Here is a 22,121-nt window from a genome sequence, read left to right on the forward strand (position 1 = left end):
TGCTGCAGGCTTCTAATTGGAAATGAAATAAATTTCAAACAACGCCAAGAATACTGCTAGACAATGAACAACAGTAGACCATCTAGCCCAACCCACATGAACGTTTAATCAAACAATTGTGAAGTTGTTTTCTATTATAACTTTGTATAAACATAATTATATTTGTTTTGCATTAGCTTGTTTATTTAGAGCTCCAACACTGTTAACAATATCTTTTAATTTGCGTTCAACCAGTGTCATCGGATACTACCATCAATCTTGATGTCAACCAACCTGTTGAACCGGTGTAATCAGATACTACTACCAACCTTGATGTCAACCAACCCGTTCAACCAGTGTCATCAGATACTACCATCAACCTTGATGTCAACCAACCTGTTCAACCAGTGTAATCGGATACTACCATCAACCTTGATGTCAACCAACCTGTTAAACCAGTATCATCAGATACTACCATCAACCTTGATGTCAACCAACCTGTTAAACCAGTGTCATCAGATACTACCATCAACCCTGATGTCAACCAACCTGTTAAACCAGTATCATCAGATACTACCATCAACCTTGATGTCAACCAACCTGTTAAACCAGTGTCATCAGATACTACCATCAACCTTGATGTTGACCAACCTGTTCAACCAGTGTCATCAGATACTACCATCAACCTTGATGTCAACCAACCTTTTAAACCAGTGTCATCGGATACTACCACCAACCTTGATGAATGTTCTGTATTTAAAAGAATGTACAATGCAAGTTGGAAGTAGCTTAAGCAAGACTTACCTGGGTGTGAGCTCTCACACTCAGGAGAGTACCGCGTAACAATATGCTACCAAGAAATATAGACTCGAAAAGAATTCAGCAATTCAGTGCTATGTGTTCATGAGCTGCATGATTAATTTTTTTTAGCTTGTAAATCATCACAGACTAATTCCCAAGGACCTGTGTACCACACTCGGTGACTCTAGGAGCGCCCACTTTTTTATTCCCTTATAGAGAGCTCATTTGAGGGTGATCCAGCAGATAGCATGCTCGTGGGATACTCACAACCACAACGAAATCCTTTTCACATAGAGTGCTCCAAATAGTAACAGCAATAGCCTACTAACAGCACGAAATAATCCCCCAACCTGCCCCCCCCCCCAGCGCTGATGACATGCAATTATGGACAGAGCTAACACCTTTGTTACAGGAGTGCTAAATGACACTCCCAAAGATTTTCCTCTCAAAGCAGGATTTACTTTTACCTTTTGGCAATACGCGCTGCTGTCAGCAGATACTTGTCTCGACAGGGTTCTCTCCAGACCAGTATCGTCACTGTCTGACAAAGAGAATGGCCTCACCGTGTACCCTATCTCATGCAATAGCCCTGGACCTGCAAGACAACCAAATAAATGACAGTCGACCCCCACTTCTTCAGAATTCTAATTGTCCAGACAAGGTCTGGAATCTAAACATGTGTCTGCCTTAATAACGATAACTTTGACCGATAGGTGGCTCTCACAACAGACGACGCCAGCATGAGTTATCTACCGGAATGTTTACTGTAATTTTCGTCCTTATTATTACTGCTATTAATATTATAATGTAGCCTACTCCAATGATTAAGCTATAAAATAGCTATAGAATAAGCCTGCGCATGAATCTGTTCCTGTAGGCGGGTAATGCAGCTAGTTAATATTATAATTTAGCCTACTCTATTACAAGTATAACTATATTCTATTCTCTCATGTATACTGTATGTGCATATTGTACCATATTATAGCCTAGGAGCATGTGTGCGAGACAGTATAGGCTGTTTAATGTAAAGCACTGTACTCAATTTTCAATGTCCGGATATGGCTCAGTCTGTTTTAGTCCAAAAAAACTAGGGTTGTCTGTATATTGCGTATGGCCCGTAGACGAGCCATGCATACCTCCTTGTTTAGTGCTGCGGTAGTTCATATGCTTTCCAACGAGCTGGAGCCATTAATTAAGGCCATCACCTAGATTTCATGCAATCATGTGAATAACGATTAGCCAATGTTATAGAGTTATTCTAGCTGTAAAATTTTGGGTTTTTAGTCTGCACATTTTAGAGAGATTTTTATCTGAAGCTGTTTGCTTTTTCAACAATTTGCCCAATTTGCGATATACCCGATGCTTGCCCGGGTAAAAGATACAACTTGATTTTGTAATTTGTATTTTGCAATACGAGCAATTTTCAAACAAATAAACCAAAAAAATGATGTAAATAAGATAAGCAAACCAAGCAAAATTTTTAACTCATCATATTCCAATATAATTAAACAAATTCAAAAATTATAAGCCGCTCAACCAAAGCGGTTGGTTCAAACTGGAGTAGTGAAGGATTCCTTCCCATTAGATCTTTTACAGTGCTACATGGATATAACTCGATAAACCTGTTGTCAATGATATTTTAGATCCTACTTCATACCTAGCATGAGCTGATCCAAGTCAGTCCAATTATTTTTTCTCTCCTCTTCCAATCTCCTTGCTCGAGATTTCATTACCGCATGTAGAACATTATCCCTGCTCCGATGACTTGTACGCGTTCGTCTCCTACGAGTTATCATTTGTGGTCGCTACGCAACTAGCCACACTAGAGACAGTGTAACATCTGAAAAAAACAACTGCATAGACATATCTTACACAAAATATTGGGGCCAATGTAAGGTAGAATTAACAATCATCTCCCAGCTAATGACACTTCACCACACCGACTAACCTAACATTACATACAAGCAGATAAGGTTCATCAAATAATTGTTTTATTATACGTAGTACAGAACAACTGAACAGTTAGATTAGTAACCATGTAGTTCTGAAGGTTAAATTTCATAGAAATGAGGCTACGAGCTTGACAAACAAGATTAAACTGAAGGATGTGTGCGCTCCATCATTGTGTGAGTGCCACCAGTCAATCCAGCCACATCGATTTTAAGGAAACACCTCCGACGAGACCAGATCTATTTTACCATTCACCTGCCAGAATGCATGAAGTTCCTGAAGAAAAGAAATTTCAACTAACCAAAATGGTCTATTCATAGATGTTGTAATACCATCGCCCTTAGAATTTCTTGCCTGTTTAGTACAAACTTCTAACCTGTTTTATAAATATTGCAACAGAGTTTATCTATGAAAATAAGTAATAACCTACAATTCCACTGGAACGTTAGCGAACAATAATTTTTACCTAGACATTAAAAGACAATACAAACTTTGGGAGATTACCTCAACTGGATATGGACATACAAAGGCAACTCAATAGAGAAGTCCTCTGCCTGAAAATTTTCTGTCCGTATTTGTATGTGAAAAAACAAATTGTATATTTAATGTTACTCTAACCTTGCTACATGGAAGTGCAGATAGATAACTTGATAAAATGATAAATCCAGGTAAAAAAACGGTAAATGAGCACATGCATTTATGCTTCCAGTCCAACATAACACAAATCTCAAATCTAACTCACAGAAAACTCTACCTTGCTGTTTACAAAAACAATTTGTTGCGTGTGATTGCCTGAAACGAAGAGTGAAAATAGAACTGCGCACTGCGAATGTACTCACCCAAGTGCTAAGTAATGCTCGACTCTACAAAGAAATAGTCCCTGCTGAGTGAGCTCAGGGAATAGAGCATTTGCAGACATGTTTGCATGAGGGATGGAGTAGTGACACTAACACGCGAGGCCGAAGATGTAGTTAACGGAATATTCTAGAAGTAAGAGACAACAGGAACGCCTGGCGGAGGCCGGGCCTGCTAAGTATTCTGCCATTCTTGCCCAAAGTATGAAACATTACTTTATAACACCATTATGTCAATAGATATATGAATCTTATTACCATCTGTATTTGTATGCAATACTGTCATGTGCAGAAATATTAAACCTCCCGATAATTGTCATGCGCTCAAAGTATAAGACTCAACAAGCCAAATATTGCCAACTAAAATAATATAAAGTTACACATCATTAGATAAAAAAGTACACTTTTCTTTGGTGTTATTGTATTGTTTGCAAGTTAAACTTTATTCCTCCTGATTACATAAAACTCTTAAGCGATGAGATCTGCTCAGTATTAGCGAAACATTAGCAAAAGTTAATAAATGGTGTTTTCTTTCTTTCAAGCCATTGCGTTAAATTCCTTGAAGTGTTTTTAAATGTTTGACACTTCCACTTCCCTAACAGTATATATTTAGTCATTATTGACAATATAAGCACTATTTTCTCAAAGGATAATTTGGTAAAAACAAATTTCATTAAACACTGCTTAGCGACGTAACAGCTAGAGTATTGCGTTTAAAGACAGGTAGATAAGAAAGTTTCTGTGTTCTTGTTTTTTTAAAGACAAATTGCAACTGGTTTTATATATTTCATAAATACTAGATTATTGTAGGCGGCCCTATACGTTTGCACATGACTGTATTACAGCTACATACTAGCAGGCTAGAAAACCTAACCTGTTATTTATCAACAGTGTGATACAACTAGCTACTTGATAATACAATTACATAAATAACGTGGCTAAAGATGAAAAAAGAAAAAGATTGTGTGAAAATGAGTAGAGAGGGCCAATAAAAAAGACTAATATATTTTTTGTTACATAGCCAAAAACAACTAAACACCGATAATTTCATAAATTTAAAAACATAGGCTCATCAAAAAATTTCTATATTATAGTTTGTGCTGTTACGTAAAACAGCTGAAGTCTGTGCATCTGATTGACGCTAAAACTATCCTCTCGCATCCTTGACCTGGCTGAGTTAGGAGGATGAACCAGGTTTGCAGGTGATTTCTAAAGAGAGTACATCATTTACAAGGCGATGTTCGGTCAGCAATTCTGCTTTGTCCAATAAAACCTGCATGCGATTTGCGACTGTCTTGGAAGGCGCACCATTCTACAGGATAAATTATAAAAACAGCATATAGTACTAAAACACTTTGGCTTTAAAATACTAATAAAAAAAGGTGCATGTTTCTAGTGATTTTTGGCAACACCTTCTTATCTTTTATGGCGCTAGCACTTTTGGTGCGATCAAAAAATCACTTTGACGTAGAATGAAAAATATATAATATTATATTTATTATAGATATTATATACTATTATTGCAGTGTGAAAATTTTAATAAAACTAGAAAAGTATTCAAGCCTTTATATTGACAATAATGCCAGCTACAATATAATATTTACATTCGTTGTCGGTTTTCGCCAACTCTAGAGAAAAAAATTCTTACATTTTAAAAATAGAATGGTCATTCATTTTGTCACCTCATTGTTTTTAGTGTGGATGCAGGGTCTGCATTTAATCTTGTTTTCATATCTCATAAACTTCATCAAAGGGTCCTTCTTGCTATCCTTGTCAAACACAAATAAATATCATTCTGACAGAATTTCGGTTCATATTTTTGGTTCAAATTTTGTTTCTTTCATATTCGACGATGGGTAAAAATCAATTAACTTAATTTTCAAACTAAAGAATTGTAAAAGTGATTTCAGCAATGAGTAGTAAACATAGTTGCCAATAATAACAATAAGCAGTAGTAATAATAATAAGCGGTGCAAAAACAATGGGCCACCAAATAATTCGGAGCCCAATAGTTGGCACCAAAAAATTGGTAGCGAAGAAATCCGATTTAATGGCGCCATCGCATCGATTGAATCGAGTTGAACCAAAAAAATCGATTTATTCCAGTTGCAGGCATAAACCTTAACCAAATGCAGTTGCAGCAGTTTATTACCCAATCTATAATTCTAAAGCGGATATCACACTATTGTTTGGGGACTGATTCAATATTACTGTAGATTTACGACGACTGCGAAGATTTCTTAAGGTTACCTTGATGTGAGGTTCTCGGTTGTAAAATGGTCCTACTGGTCATTGAAAAATATTGGTTTGTAGATAAATAACCACAAAATTATTATACGTTTTTCTTAAAAATGACATTGACCTTTAACAGGATCAAGGGTTACCTAACTACAAAATATGGAGAGCGATCACTAAAGTTTGATGCTTTTAAATAGTTTGAGCCTAGCACGCCCCATTAATAAAATGTTGCTAAGCATGACATGTGATTCTTACCAAGGTCTCAACTTTATGAGGACGAGTCTTCTCTTTCAAATAACAATTACCAAGCCTTATAAGGAATAGCCTCCTCCGAGTTGTGTGGACAAATAACTGTGGCTGAGTTTTTAAACATAACGGTTTATATGTAGTTGTCAAGACCTTTATTCTGAGTTTTACAAACTAGCTTTTCCCACTTGATACAATCTAAAACTGAAATGGCTAAACTATTTAGTAGTTGGCCTTTTTTAAATTCATATTGTTATTATATTATCATTATCATTTATTTACACGAATTTAATTAGACTGATATGAATGATAGCGATAGTAACTGGAAGACACCGGTTTGAGTAGAAACCGGATGAACAATTGAAATATTCCAATGTTATAACTCCATCACTGCGTTTCCATGACCCGCATAATTCGGAAATTAGAGCCAACCCGCAAGTTATCCGCGTCATGGAAACGGCATAAATCCGCAATCTAAGCGAGTTTTGCGATCCGCAAAACTTTATCGAATCCATCGTGCTTGCGAATCATGGAAACGGTACTTGCGATTAATGTGCATTAGAATATCGTTGGCTATTACATTAAAAACATTTTCACGCTTCAGTCGTTTTTATTTCGATTTCAGCAGTCTCAATGCGCCAATGTTCCGAACGATCGCTGCTAAGCTAAGCGTTACAAGACCTGCTTAGCTATTTATAGAGTCATTAATTAGGCTAATACTTGACCTATGGGGTCAAGTACTGGTGTTAAATCCGCATCGCCAGGTGTTCATTGAAACGCTCGATTGCTAAGTAACTCAACATGCGGATGGATCGTTCGAATTATGTGAATCATGCGAGTCATGGATTATGCGAGTCATGGAAACATAGTGAATGCATAAGAAAGAGGACCTTATACAGCATGTTCCTTAAAAAATGAATGATTCAAAATTATCTGTAAAGCTGATTTTACACTAGCTAATTTATTGATCTATTATTAGATTTCGACTAATATTAGTGACTGACAAGCTTCTTCGAAAATGAGCGCAACGACCGATCTACCCTGTCAGTTGATATTACACGTGCAAAATGGTTTTCTTCTTCACGTTAATCACAGTCACTCCTGGCAGGGCTTTAGAGTGATATGTCTACTGAGGCTTGTGTCTGTGGTTTGATTGTCCTTTCTGTTATAAGGTTTGGGAGGTGATAAAATAGTTTGTAAAGACAAAGTTACAGACACAGTGGCAGGGTTGGCGATGGAGATATTAAGTCATGTGCTCAATAATAACAACACTGTGAAATGGTATGAGACCAATGGTATGAACACATGCCCAAGACAATCAGTGTTTACATCATAGATATAATAAATCCTATTTATATATTTACTAGCTGTACCACCCGGCGTTGCCCATGTAATAGAAGAGTATTTGGACAGAAAATTGATTTGTATTTAATATATAACAACAGTTGCCATTCTAACTTTCAAACTACATATCATGAGAAAAATAAAATCAACTGTAAAGGTTTTAAAACTTTGTCAAACAACTGTACCTTTCAAGCTAGTATTCTGGCATATTGCCAATGAGAAAAACCACTAAGCTAGTTAATAAGGTTAGGCTTCCAATGGCGGTAAGCCATGACTTTGAGTCTGCCTTGCTGTCCAGCTCAGGTGTTCTAATAATAGCTATAGCCGGAAAACCTACAGACGGATCTACAGACGGACTTTGAGAAATATATATATATAGATTATATAGGGTTTATTATATCTATGGTTTACATACACGGTGGTAAAACATGTTCAGTTTAGTATTAGTGTTAATATGGGAAGTAATGGTGAAGAACCAAATAACCACTATAATGCCAAACAACCAATAAGAAGCGACCGATGTGGTCGCCATTCTTATTGGTTATCTGGCGCATGCTAGCTTATTCAGCAAAATACAATGGAACCGTACTCGATCTGCTCTGATAGCTTGTCAGAACTGATCAATCATTAGCAGATTGAATATGTTACAACTGCCGTCAGGCTAATTTTTGAAACAAATTTTTGTTGGTAAAATATAAAAACGTTTTTTTAAATTTAACAGCTAATCAGGATTTCAAAAATAGACAGATATGCTTGAAGAAAACTGAACAGAAATAGCTTGTTGAAAGTGTGAGACGCAACGTGTGTAGATTAAAGCAATAGAGGTGGAACGAGACACGAGACGTCTCGAGTATCGACCTGTCTCGTATCGGTCTCGTCTCGACTTAACTATTGCCAAACTCGAGACAGGAAATCGAACTAAAGCGCCTGCGCACGGTTGTTAAAACATGGCTTCTTACGGTAGCGACAACTCCATATATTGTAATGGATTGCGGGCGACTGCCTTTAAAGTTATACCCGGTCCGTTACTACCTGTTGCTATTGATTATGTTGGCCACTGAGTCTAATCATGTAGTCCGAACAACGACCCTGTTATATTTTAGTTCGGTTCTGTGTCCTTAAAACAGATACCGGGTCGTATCTAATTACTCTTCGGATAATCCAATTTAATAAATAAGACTTTTGCGGGTAAAATGTCTGTATTTTATCGTATCGTGTCTAAACACCAACTGCCCTTCATAAAATTCAGGCCTCTTTTACGTATATACTACCAATCGCGGGTAAAACTTGCCCGGACACGGAGAAACGAACGAAAGGCCGTGTCGACCATAGTCCGTGTTCGGTTAACAATGACGTTTTGTTAGCTCAATATGAGAATATACATGTGCATGTATACAGTAATTAATATAATTTCATGAGTACAATTTAAATATAATTTACATACTATAGTTAATACACAAACAACACTTAACATTAATGAAACGATAAGAATGAAAGTATTATCGTGTGTTCTTTTAGTTGCGGTATTTCTTTGTAGAGCGACGGCTATCGGTTTCATTACATTAAAAAGTAAGAACTATTCAATAGATGGTAAAAATATACATGTACAAAGCAATATGTTTATAATAATTATGATCAATCAAGCTCAAAATTCTTAGAATATATAACTTCGGTATTTTAGAGCTGTTTGTGTCACTCTTGTTTACAAAAACTACATGCATATCACTATTAAAATGTTGTATTTAAATCGTTTACACCAGGCGAAAATTCAATTTAAAAATAGTTTTATTAATTTTATATATACCAAGTAGCTAGTACTTGTGTAGTGAAATCATCACCAAATGCTCATTATTTTACTGTCTCGTGTCTCGAATTTTTACAAGACAGTGTCTCGAGTCTCGTCTCGAACTTAAAAAACCTGTCTCGTTCCACCTCTATAAAGCAATGCCAGAGTCTAGTCTAAGTTCTGCAACACATGATGCAAAGCGGATGTAAAAAATCGACTAAAATGGAAACGAACTGAAAGGAAAAAACGGAACAATAAGTATGACTATGGACTCATGTAAAACTCAGGAAAATGACTTGACAACTGAAAGTAAGCTAATCATTTAAGAACTCACAATAAAGGATTTGTCCTGGCGACTATGAGCAGGTTGTTGTTTAAAGATTCAGCGTTGTTCGTCTTGACAGTTTGAAAAAGTTATTTCTTCATAAACATGATATTTTGCCATTTGAAATAGAAGGTTCATGGGGATAAACTTGAAACCATAATAATAGCTGCATGTCATAATTAGCATCATCTGATTAAAGTGTTAGGTTGCAGCAACCTTTACTTTCTGTAGCTTGCTTTAATTTGGAGAGAGTACCTTAATTTAATTTGCAGCATTCTGTAGGTACATCAAGAGGTGATAGTTACAAAAATGGTGGTATACCCAGGTGACAGATATTGTCTGTTATTAAACTGTTATCATCAATAATCCTTCGTTTATTCATGACGTCATTCTATCGTTGTCGGCCATCTTTGTAGATAAATTTTATCGTCAAAAATAAGAAGCTTTTGCAATGAATTTTTGAAAACAATGCTTTTGTTTGCAATTTTTTATTGTAGTATCAAAACAACACCAAAAAATACTATTAACCCTTTTGCAGGCAGAGTGACATTATTGTCGTTTTGCGAAACTGACGACAATGGGCAGAGCGATTATTTTGTCACCACACCAACGTTTTTTAAAAATCGATTTTTGTATGGCTTATTGCCTTTTTCAGTTAAATTCTTTACTAATAGTAAACTACAATATATTGGTCTTTGTTAGAAACTAAAAAATAAACCGTTTTGAGAAAAAAGATTGTTTTTGCAATATTAAACTAACGAAAAATCCGAAATAAAAACGTCTTTAAATAAAATTGGGAATTTTGTTTGTAGCTTGTTTCTGCTTTCTGAATGTCTTCCCAGAGTGCAACAACTTTCTTTTAGTGCCATGGCACCCTCCAAATGGAATTACCCACGTCTCTCTAATGCTGCAAGAAGTAATAGTGTTAGTGCTAGCAGTAATAGGATGATATCAGCTGATTGTGACAACTTTTTAGAGTTAACAGCCAGAACTAATAGTGACAGTGAATCTGGTTCAGATAGTGACTGGAGTGATTTTGCATTGGAATCTGAGAGTGAAGGTGATGAAGAAGCTAGCAACAGTTCTCATGCTCATGGAGGTGGCAGTGATGCTAGTGCCTGGACTACTATCAGAAATTTATATACTAATCAGGCCTCTGCAAGGGCAAATTCTTCCAAAAGTACCATAGCTAGAGAAACAGTTATGTGAAGGATTGACTTGAAACACGTTTATTTGTATTTACCTGTAGCATAAACACATAATAAACGTTTACAATATCATAAATAGGAGTGAAACAGGGATTTTTTTAAATCGATTTTTGAAAAATTAATTTGCCCAGGGGGTCTCAAATAGGCCAAAAAAACTTGCCTGCGAAAGGGTTAAATAAGAGAATGACGATTGTTTTCTACAAATATGGCGGCTTTTTCGTGAACGAGCGCGTGTGCAAACGGATTGATGACTTAAAAAAACGATGGATAACAGTTGAATAACTGGGACAATATTTGCCACATGGGTATACAGCCATCTCTGCAACTAACACCCCCTGATGTTCCTACAGAATGCTGCAATGAGTGCACCATGTGTGACCACACCACTCTAGTATACCGCGTTTATAGTTCTGTTCTGCCTTTCAAACAAATAAAAAAATAGCCCTTTCATATCTAGAAACATATTTCATAATTTGGAGTACTATCTTTAGTCAAAGATGTTTTGTAACTTGAAAATTTCGTATGTAGAGTCTTTCGTAAGCGGAGATTCTACGGTATTTATATCAGTATATAATGTACACCAACACGCCGTATACCTAGCGGTGATACCAATGGAAGCATTCACTAAAAACATCGGTGCCAGACAAAAGTTGGTAGGCTATAGTCTAACCTTTAGATAATAACACGAAACTATAGTCAGAGGTATGAGTTAAAGTAAGTTTGACTACAAGATGAAAGATAATAACTGAGAAGTCTGTAGGCACCCACAAGACATGAATAAACACGAGATATAGTTTCATACCGGCTTCTCCTTAAATTGGACAATCACTTTCAGACCACTTTCTGCCTTCCGTCGAATATTGTTGACCTTCACCTGACAATATGAAAGCATGAACTTATTAAAACTTTCACCACTCGGCTAGGTACCAGATATCCCTTTCCTTATCTATAGCATGATACTACAATACAGACACCAATTGCTACACAGCCAATAGCATCACCTTAAATTCTCACTTGTAGCCACTAAAACTATCCTCTCGACATGTATTAGCAGTGCATACGCATGGGATGAGAATAAATACTAGTTACACCTCTTTTCAGCAGGATATGAAAATTGCACTGCTCTCTCATATGTCCAACAACCAAATTGCAAAAATATAAACATAAAATATTAATAGAAAAAATATATAATAGACTAGTTTAAGGAGGCTTTCGCATTCCGTATGCATACAACAAAATAATTTGAAAAAACTATCAACGATGCCATTCAGATGCTGTGTCATCGTTTACAGAAATAAACAAGTTCATGTATTCATGAATACTTGAATAGCCTTGAAAAGGTGAAGTGAGCAACTGTTGTGGCGGCTCGCTACTTGAATTGTATCAGCTGACAGAAAATCCCAGATCAATGTAATTCATTATCACTGCCCCAGCTCATTGCATTTGAGTTTCAAACATAAATGCAGTTTAATCAGATTTTCCCACTCGTGCCATTTTCTATTCCACTTCGTTATGTGTTTATATTGTCCATTTCATTGTATGCGGTTTCAGTCTACCTGTAAACGTTCATTAATCCAGCCATATACTTTAATACTATCATGAATAATTGCTTTAAAATATTACTTATCTCGAAACCAAAGAATTGCACTATAGACTTTTCAATAGCCACAAAAATTCTAAGTATCGAACACTTCTGTAATTAGTCGCTTGGAAAGCTCACACAATCCACTAGCGCTAAATATACGTACACAAGGAGTGTTCAGATAGCATGTACACCTTCATAATATAAACGCTGTGCTATGAGTAGAACACAATTTATTTCCTCCGGTAAAAAGACCTGTGGTACGCGCATGAATCAGAAAGCACCCTAAATTATATTTGTGCAATTTGTGCTGGGCTTTTAAATCATAAAATTAATGTTCTATTTTAGACTGTTCAGGCTCCAATTACAGCGTAGAAAGTACCATAATTGCAATAATATAATGATATATATTGCAATAATAATATAATACAATAATTGCAAGGTAATGATAGAACTATACATCAACATTGGCATATGCCAGAACATCACCATGCTTGAAGCTCCAAACAAAATTTTTTATGAAAATGATTCATCGCATAGAAACTTATCTAATTACCTCTTAAAATAATAAAATGCTGCTAAGGATGATTTTAATGTCAACTATTCCTAAATTATGTTGAAAAATGACAACTTGGAACAGGTACTTGACTGAAAATACTATACACTATTAGCATAGCCTTTGGGAAAACTTTCATGTAGAACTCCTAAAGTTCACCAACCTGCAAGTGAGCTTGTTCAATGGACGTGGCTATTGAAAAGGTTGTTTCTGCTTTTTTCTTTAATACAATTCTGGCAATCATCTCCCCATTTTCATTTTCTTTTTTGGTCGGTTGTATTGTTCTAAGAACATACATATGTAAATCTGTTTACGGCATAAGAAAAAGAGGACAAGCAAAGCATGGACACTTGCACAAGATTTTTGCATAGACTGGCTTTTTCGCCTAGACTGGCTTTTTGCAAAAACTTGATTTTTTCATTAAGTCTGGTAGCTTGAAATCAAATTATAGTGGTATGTATCTCAGGGTACTTAAAAGTGAATGGCATAATCCTACAGTTGAACATTCTAAGGTGCAGTAGAATTTATACAAAGTCTGCATGCTATAGAATCAGAAAAGGCTGGTGAGATTGGAGGCTGATAAGACGTACTTGCCATCATAGTTGTCATGTACGTAGTCCATGGCTTCTTTGTAAGGTAAACTCTTTAAATAGTTGTTTTGCTCATCGTGAAGTGCGACCATTTGAGCCGACCTGTCTATCCTAGTACAAAGGTAAAACATTGCCAAAAATCAATTGCTGCTGTTCAATCTTTAACATTATTTTTACATCATTAATGAAAATCGTAAAACGAAATACTGTAGAAGAATTCTATTTTAGCCTCCTTTTTGCAGAGTTTCCAATATTTGGACATTGTAGGCATGTTTAGTAACAACCTATGAACCTAAAAACACAAAGGGTTTTTACTACAAAAAGAATCCCATTATGTTTAATTTGACAACTTGGTGAACCGGTTGGATTTTGGATTCTGGTTGGCAACTAGCTTACTAGATAGAGCCTTTCAAACCAATAGTCTAGAGAAAGAAAACATTCTTTTTAATAACATATTTTTGCCAATTTCAGCTACGAAAAATAATGTATGAAAATTAATTAGTTGATCTAGCTAGATTAATGACCTAATTTATATGTAGGTAGTAGTGGTTATATCACTTTAACATGACAATGAGTAGTTATGGTCATAGAAAGCGCATCTAGCTATTACTATTAGAAACTTGCTATATAACAACTAATTATTGGCTTGAGTAATTAGGATATGCCTGACATTACTGTTTTAACGCCAATAATTGTGCTTAGTACACATGTGCAAGCTGTACATGTCGCTGAGGTTCTACCTGTACTTTTATTAGCATTTTAATCTTAAGCAAGAGAAGTGTTTTTTATTAACTTCCAAAAAATCAACAACCTAAAAAAGAGAGAAACACAAGCATGTTTTGTCATACTAACAACTTAGATTAAACCTGATTGATGACGCTTGAGGTGTCTTTTATAAAACCATTATAACTAGTATTGGAAAGACCAGTTGCTTAAGTGTATAGTTAAAGTTTTTTGACAACAGCTAATTCAGACGTTATATTCAGTTTACAAGAAAAATTAAATCCTATTGCAAGAGGCTTAACATTGAGTGTGATCAACAAACAAGCAACAAACTGGTTGAAACCTCAAAAAGGTCACTGGCGTTGGAAAGAATGTCTGAGCTAAATGTCGCCGTGTTACACAAAATTTTCATATATTAGGTGACAGGAGTCGGTTAATAGAATTGAACTTGAGTTGAAAAGGGAATACAGTGACAAAACTTTTCAAGAGCGGAATAGAGTAAGTTAATAAGTTACTAAATATGTCAACAGTAAATCACTTCCTTAATTAAGAGAATGACTTGCACTGTACTAACATGATAACAAGTCACAAAACAAGCTTTTCCAACAGTTCTAGATGATCAGTGTTCTTGGAACAGCATGGCTATAAAATTACAGATGTTCAAACAGTTTTTAGAAAAATTACAGAAGTGGATGATGAAACATTAAAAATATTGCTGCCGTGTCTAAACAATTAACACTTGGATAAAGTCTACCATATATATTGCCATTTACATTTCGCTACACCTTTTAAGTTTTATTAAAGTTCAAAAACGTTCATTGACCGATGTAACTGCAAGCTAACAAAAGGTGATTTAACATTCTTACTAAAAGCCCGACCACGTGGAAACCGAAGCGACTCTTTTGCTGCTGGAAGCCTTGGTTGAATATAATAGCTGTTGTTGTCAAAGAATAAAAGCTTGCATGTGACTGGCTTCAATCATGCTCAGTTTTGCTCCCGTTTTCCATTGTCATCTATGATTTGTCAAGCTTACAATTTGGGTAAAATATTAAATGTTATAATTGGAATCATGCAATGTTAACACAAGAAATAACTGTAATGATGTTTGATTTACACTTATGTGGCCGCTTGTCACAAACTTCAGTTGCTTCAGCCAAAATTTATGCACTTCATAAATATAGTTTGGGCTGCGGAGTGGCTGCATATTTTTAGTCATGCATAGAAAGAAATCTAATAACAAACCGGAGCCTGGAAGACTGTTGCTTTCTTTGTGATAAATAGAGCAAAGATGTTGTGTTATAGAATCGAGTAGTGACATGCCCACACGCAGTTCTTTCTAACACTAAAATAAAACATATCATTTAATAGAAACACTGCAGCATCCTTGTGACATAGACTTAATGACAAAACAAAATACTATTAATTTTTACTGGTTCTTCAGCATCATTAACACGGAAGCATGAATATGGATAAAACCAAATACCCAAATAATTTTGATGATATAGAGACCTACTCCAATTGAAACTTAAAAACCTTATTGTTTTCAATAATCTAGCCTTGAAATCTTCACCAATAGATCTATGGTTTATCATACAACTAACATACCAACTAAGATCTTTCTAATAGTAAGTTTCTGAGACAGTCTAACAAGTTAATACAGTTAGCAGATGACCGGAGAATGAGATTGATTGCCAAAAAGCGTGAGTCCATACTATCGGTGTTTTAGCTTGTATATTTGCCAAGTCAATATGCTTTGGATTGCCCATGTTTTGTGAGAGGCATTTAAAATTGTAAGCATAAAAATCCAAATTTCATGTGTAAGGGCATCTTACTTTCTTAGCTTTAAATTTATTTTTAGAATATTAATCTATAAAATAGATCCACTTTTTGAAAAAGGAACATCGTCAGATTGTAGCCAAAATGGAAAAGTCTGTGGGGGAGCATACATTTCAACTGAATACTCCCGAATTGATGAGGTGACAAATATCATGAACTTGTTAACACTTATAGATAGAAGAAATGTTACGTCTTTGAGGCTTCAACCAAATATTTTAGCAAAAGAGTAAGCTGTAATTTCAGAGGACTTGTACTTTACCCTAACCACTCATTATTATATAACAATAGCTAACGAGCAACAGTTGATGATTTACATTGTATTACCAAATAACGTTTTATCTAGATGTTCTGTGCATAACATTCCCTAATAGATTTTTATGTTCTGGTTCTTAACATAGTCGTTGTGTTTTTGTTGGGATAATGACACATGCAAACCAGTTATTAACAATTAACCAGTTAATTTCAACACAATTGCGCCATTAATTATGCCTTTAGTTTTTGCTGTGTACAAACATTTGCGCAGATGTTAAAAATTATTACGACAAGATAAAAGTAGTGTTGTTGTGGGCTTTTACAGCTAGTTACCACTAGTATGATGATTATGATGTGCATAATAAGAAAGAACAGATGAAATTTTACCAGCATATAAGTCAATAGTCTGCAGAGCCACTGTTGATATGCATTTGCTTGCTGGCACATGCACTGATTCAAATGAAATCACAGACCACCGTGCAAAAATTATAATAGATTGAGTTGATGTCGGTTCAGCATGCATGTAAACTTGTAGCCTGCGATAATTGTTAGCAAACATCAAAGCAATGTTTTTTCTATAAATAGAGTGCCAAATCTACCAGTATTGACTCACGTAAAAAGTACATATATCTACTAAATTATGGTTGTAAAGGCTTGTGTATAGGTAGTTGAAAAATTTGAAATCAGCAAAGCATTTATGTACCAAAATGCAAACTGCAAACAATAAAATTAAATTCAAGTTCATTTTTAACACATGTCTAAAATTATATAGTTATTACTATATAATAGGAAACCGGTTGGTTTCCGGTTTTGAATGAGCTAGGCGCAAAAAAATTCCTCTCTTCAAATCTTGATGAATTTTCTATATACCTTTCTTCTTTCTTTCTTTTATATTTGTACATTTCTAATTTCTATACACTAACATAACACAACAGCAGGTATTTAAGCAGCTCGGCCGCCTCAGGCGCTGCTGTGGCTAGTTCGTTCGGTTGGAGTGCTTGCATTGTTTTGTTTTGTGTCTTTTTTTTTTTTTTTTTTTTTTTTTTTGGTTAATTGAGTGGGTACTGGCCAGTACATTCTTTTGTAATGTCAACTCCAGGAAGTTTAGGAAGAAATTCCAGTACTAGCAGCCAAAAGGGAGATAGATCTAGATCTGGCTCTAGCAGTAATAAAGTTAATGCTCACACATGTGGGAAATGCGAGAAGTTAGTATTGGATGAAGGAATTGAATGTGAAATTTGTACAACATGGTTTCACTATCCATGCAGCAAGTTTAAAAAAGAGGCAATTAAATTCTTGGCAATCCCCGGAGTGCATTGGTACTGCCACAAATGTGACCACCCCAATGTTAAAACAATTGAATCTAGACTAGAGAAGTTGGTTACTGACTCCCACCAACAAGCACCTCTAACAATGAATATGGGCGGGCTGAAAACTCTTGAGGACAATATTAGTAAATCATTATCAGAATTCAGGTCACAAATAACAGAAACACTCGAAAACAAGCTTACCACCTCACTGACCGAGCTTGGATCACAAATAATGGTGGCAAACGAAAACATAGACAAGTTGAAAAAGTCCAGCCAACACACCAACAGGGACATACCTGAACAAAAGGCCTACGGCCCCCAGGTTGAAACTGATCAATTGAAAACATTCAGCTCTTTATTGAAATCACCTATTCATTCTGAAACAACCTTATCAGGCAACCCACCACCGTCAATCAAACCCCACAATAATCGGGTGGATTTTGATCCCAATAAATGTGTAGTAGCTTTGAAAACAAATCTCTGGCTCTCAATCATATAGCCATCAGACACAGCATCAGCAGCATACTAGATAAGCCAATAATTATGTTTTTGAAAAAATTCGAACATGACAAAAACGACCCAAAGCTCATGATACAATTTGAAAAATCTTCTTCAGTAGACCAATTACTGGAAAAGTGGAACCCCACCACTGAAAACTGCAAAGTTAGAAGGCCCCAAAGGCCATCCCCAAGATCAGATGGAATTTGTTTTGGGGTCCCTAAAAACATTAGCGAAGACGAGTTGTTGGGATATGTTAGGCAAGAGTACCCTTCCTGTGAAAAGGTGATCAGATTTCTGACCAAAGATAAAACAACTACTGGTACTGTGAAACTAATTTTTAAAGTACCAAATGACCTAATTGAAGTCATTGATAAAGGCATATACATCCAGCAACTGTGCTTAAAACTAAATGTGGAAAAAGCAAAACCACCAAAGCCTAGGCCCCTTCAGTGCTATCAGTGCTGGGGGTATAGCCATGTAGCATCAAACTGCACTGCTAGCAAAATCTGCAGACATTGCAGTGAGAATATCACAGCAGGTGCTGACCACAAAGATTGTAGTAATCCCCCCAAGTGCTGTAACTGTGGCTCGAGGGGTCACGATGCAACGAGCCATAGTGACTGCCCCTTTTTTAACCAAATACTCAAAAGATTGACAAGTAGGGAAGCCGTCAGAGATTTACAATCATGACTCTGATTTTATGGAACAGCAACAGTATTAGGAACAAAGTCCAGTATCTGGAAACCATTGTACATGAGTATGATCCTATTTTTATAGTTCTCACCGAAACCCATTTAGACCCTCAGGTTTCGAGCAATGAACTAAAACTACCAAACTACGAAATTTTCCGCAGAGACCGCCCCACTAAAGGCGGAGGCATTTTAGTCGCTATTAAATCATTGAAAGGGGTTCAGATATTTGATTCTTTTGTGGATCCTAATGAGGAGATGCTTGTAATCAACTTGTCTGTTCACGGGTTTCGTGTTTGTGTAGTAACCTACTACCGTCCTCCGAGCTCAGCTAAGATGAGTGCACTTTTTGATTTTTTTGAGGACAGCCTGGTCAGCAATTTTGTCTTACTTGGAGATTTTAACTTTCCTGAAATCCAGTGGACCCTTGACACGCCGGCCGTCTCTCCAGGGGGTCGTGGACTTGCTAAGAGCTTTTTATCTTTTATTTTGAAAAATAACTTTTCGCAGCATGTAAACTTCCCTACACACTCTAAAGGCAACACACTTGATCTTATTTTTACAAATTTTGATCCCTGCCCTATTTTTAAAAACGCTGATGTTGGAATGTCGGATCACACAGCACTGTGCTTTGAATTTTTTAGTTTTTTTCCACAGGTTGATCCCCCAGTTTCTCGCACTACTAAAACTCTTTTTGACTTTGGTAAGGCTCGGATGTCTGACATAAGCGAACAGACAGCCCACCTTTACAGACATCTCCAGTTTATTGAAGCTTCAAATACGACAGATTTTTTATGGGACACATTCAAGTACACTATTTTAAACGTAGCTAACTCATGCATCCCAGTACGTAAACCCAAAGGTAAAAAATTCTGGTTGTCAAGGGAAGCCAAAACAGTTTGCCGAAAAAAGAGAAGGTTTTTTCATACCTATAAAGCTTACCCTACTAGCCACAATTTAGAACAACTAAAGTCCATTGGTAATCTATCTAAACGCCTTATTAAAAGAGATTATAATAAATTTTTAGAGTCCCATATTGCTGAAAGCCTTAAGAATGGCGATTCCAAACCTCTTTTCCAGCTCATATCTAAATCTTCAAAAGGGGGAAACTGTTCAAACATTATGCAATTACATAACTGTGTGAATGACAACGATATGGCCATAAGTTTTGCTAACAATTTTAAGTCCGTATTTACTGTAGACGATGGACACGTCCCACAAGTATCATTCACTCAATCTAGTGCAGAACATGTACCCCAAATGGACATTGCTGTCAGTGAAGAGGGAGTTTTGGCCCTTCTTAATAATCTTAACCATCGTAAGGGTATGGGCCCAGACAACCTTAGTCCTGCCCTGCTCAAGTTTTTGGCTGTTGACATTGCTCCCATTTTAACGCTGATTTTTAAACACTCCCTCAACACAGGGTGTGTGCCACTTGATTGGAAACATGCCAATGTAGTCCCTGTATTCAAGAAAGGTGACAAGAAGGCCCCACTTAACTATAGGCCAATATCACTCACTAGCGTATCATCTAAGGTAATAGAACATATTATTGCTCATAACATAAGAGATTATCTCGATCAGAATAACATCCTAAGTGAAACACAGCATGGTTTTAGAAAAAAGCACAGCTGTGAATCTCAACTTATACACACCATATCAGACTTGGCAAATTTTAATAATCTTAACACTCAAGTGGATGTACTTGTTTTGGATTTTAGTAAAGCATTTGATACAGTTTCGCATGACAAATTGATCCACAAACTTAGAAGTTATGGCCTAAATGCAAATGTAGTGACTTGGATCCAGCATTGGCTCCTGGACCGCACATTCTGTGTCATAGTTAACGGTAAAAAATCTCCACCTACCCAGGTAACATCAGGTGTGCCCCAGGGGTCGGTGCTTGGACCCTTGCTTTTTCTTTTATATATCAATGACCTTCCAGAGTCTCTGAACTGTCCAAAGACATCCATACGTTTATTTGCGGATGATGCCATACTTTTTAGACCAATAGAATGTGCGTCCGACAGCCTTCTGCTACAGGACCAACTGTGCAGAGTGGCTGCATGGGCTGAGTCGTGGCAGCTGAGATTTAATGCTAATAAATGCACATCTACATCTGTGGAACCAGTTAGATTTTCACATATATACAACTATTGCGGTACATCTCTTATATCCTCGCAATCCTTTTTATACTTGGGTATACTTGTTTCTAGCACCCTCAATTTTAATGAACACATAAATCGCATCATACGTAAGGCTAACGGCACTCTTTTTATGCTTATGCGGACCCTTAAGAAAACATCTCCTAATGTCAAAAGGACAGCATACTATAGTGTGTGTCGTCCACTGCTAGAGTACGCTTCGGAAATCTGGAGTCCACATTTTGATTATAGTATACAAGATTTAGAATCCATTAACCGAAAAGCTTTTAGGTGGGCCAACAATTTAAGAAAATTTGATAGTATATCATCAGAAATGGTGAAAATGGGATGGCAAACACTTGCAGAGAGAAGACGCATCAAGGACGAAAGCACACTGCAAAAAATTTTAAGCCAGGACCTAATGGTCGATTTTAATAGATTTGTAATTAAGAACTCATCCTATTTTACTCGAGGCTCCAATATCAGACACACAATCAATGCAAGTGCAATGAAACACTCTTTTTTTAACCGTGCGATGAAATTTTAACATCTGATTCTCTTATATCTAGACCAAGCGATCTTATACTTTTATCCTTCAGACTTAGATAAATAAGTCTATGCTTATTTGTGATCTTATTTTTATGCCTAATGCACCATTTTATTTCTACAGGCCTAGCGGCCACTTGAAATATTTTACAGAGATAGATAGATAGATTAATCTATATGTTACATTAATACAATAAAATTCAGACCAAAAACTGTTGCTTTCAATCGCCATAAAATGATAATAATTACGAAGTTCAAAAACAAACCTGGACACTTTGAAAAAACATGGTCTGGACTAATTTTAGCTTTAGTCAGCAGTCTGTACGCAAAATTAAAAACCCGAGAAGTGCAAGAAACTTGCATAATTTACAACAACCTGATTACATATACACATTTACATGCAAACTTTCCATATCGCTTGTATTAAACCGGAAACACGCGCTTGAGAGTCGCTGCGAAAATATTAAAACGGCGGACTATTGGATAAGGAAAACAGTCCCAACCATAGAGTTATCTCCCCCTAGAGTGATAACTGTGCATTCAACAACACGAGCGTTTCCGGTGCCAACAAGGAGCGTTTAGGCCACGCCCCTTTTTTGTGCTAGTCACTCGTAGTGATTGACAGAACAATAACATCAGCCGTGAGAATGATCATTAATTT

General features: G+C 36.2%; 1 protein-coding gene across 1 annotated transcript; it reads right to left on the reverse strand.

Annotated features, from left to right (window-relative positions):
* Positions 1 to 4,562: 4,562 nt before the first annotated feature.
* Positions 4,563 to 21,876, reverse strand: LOC137401850 (uncharacterized). The gene is made up of 6 exons (XM_068088322.1): positions 21,727 to 21,876; positions 15,425 to 15,524; positions 13,460 to 13,570; positions 13,033 to 13,153; positions 11,534 to 11,605; positions 4,563 to 4,896 (listed from the first exon to the last, which is right to left on the reverse strand). Exons 1-6 carry the CDS (start codon positions 21,821 to 21,823, stop codon positions 4,762 to 4,764), a joined length of 636 nt encoding a protein of 211 aa, XP_067944423.1. The 5' UTR covers positions 21,824 to 21,876; the 3' UTR covers positions 4,563 to 4,761.
* Positions 21,877 to 22,121: the final 245 nt, after the last annotated feature.

The sequence above is a fragment of the Watersipora subatra genome, chromosome 8 (genome assembly GCF_963576615.1).
Source record: "Watersipora subatra chromosome 8, tzWatSuba1.1, whole genome shotgun sequence".
NCBI lineage: Eukaryota > Metazoa > Bryozoa > Gymnolaemata > Cheilostomatida > Watersiporidae > Watersipora > Watersipora subatra.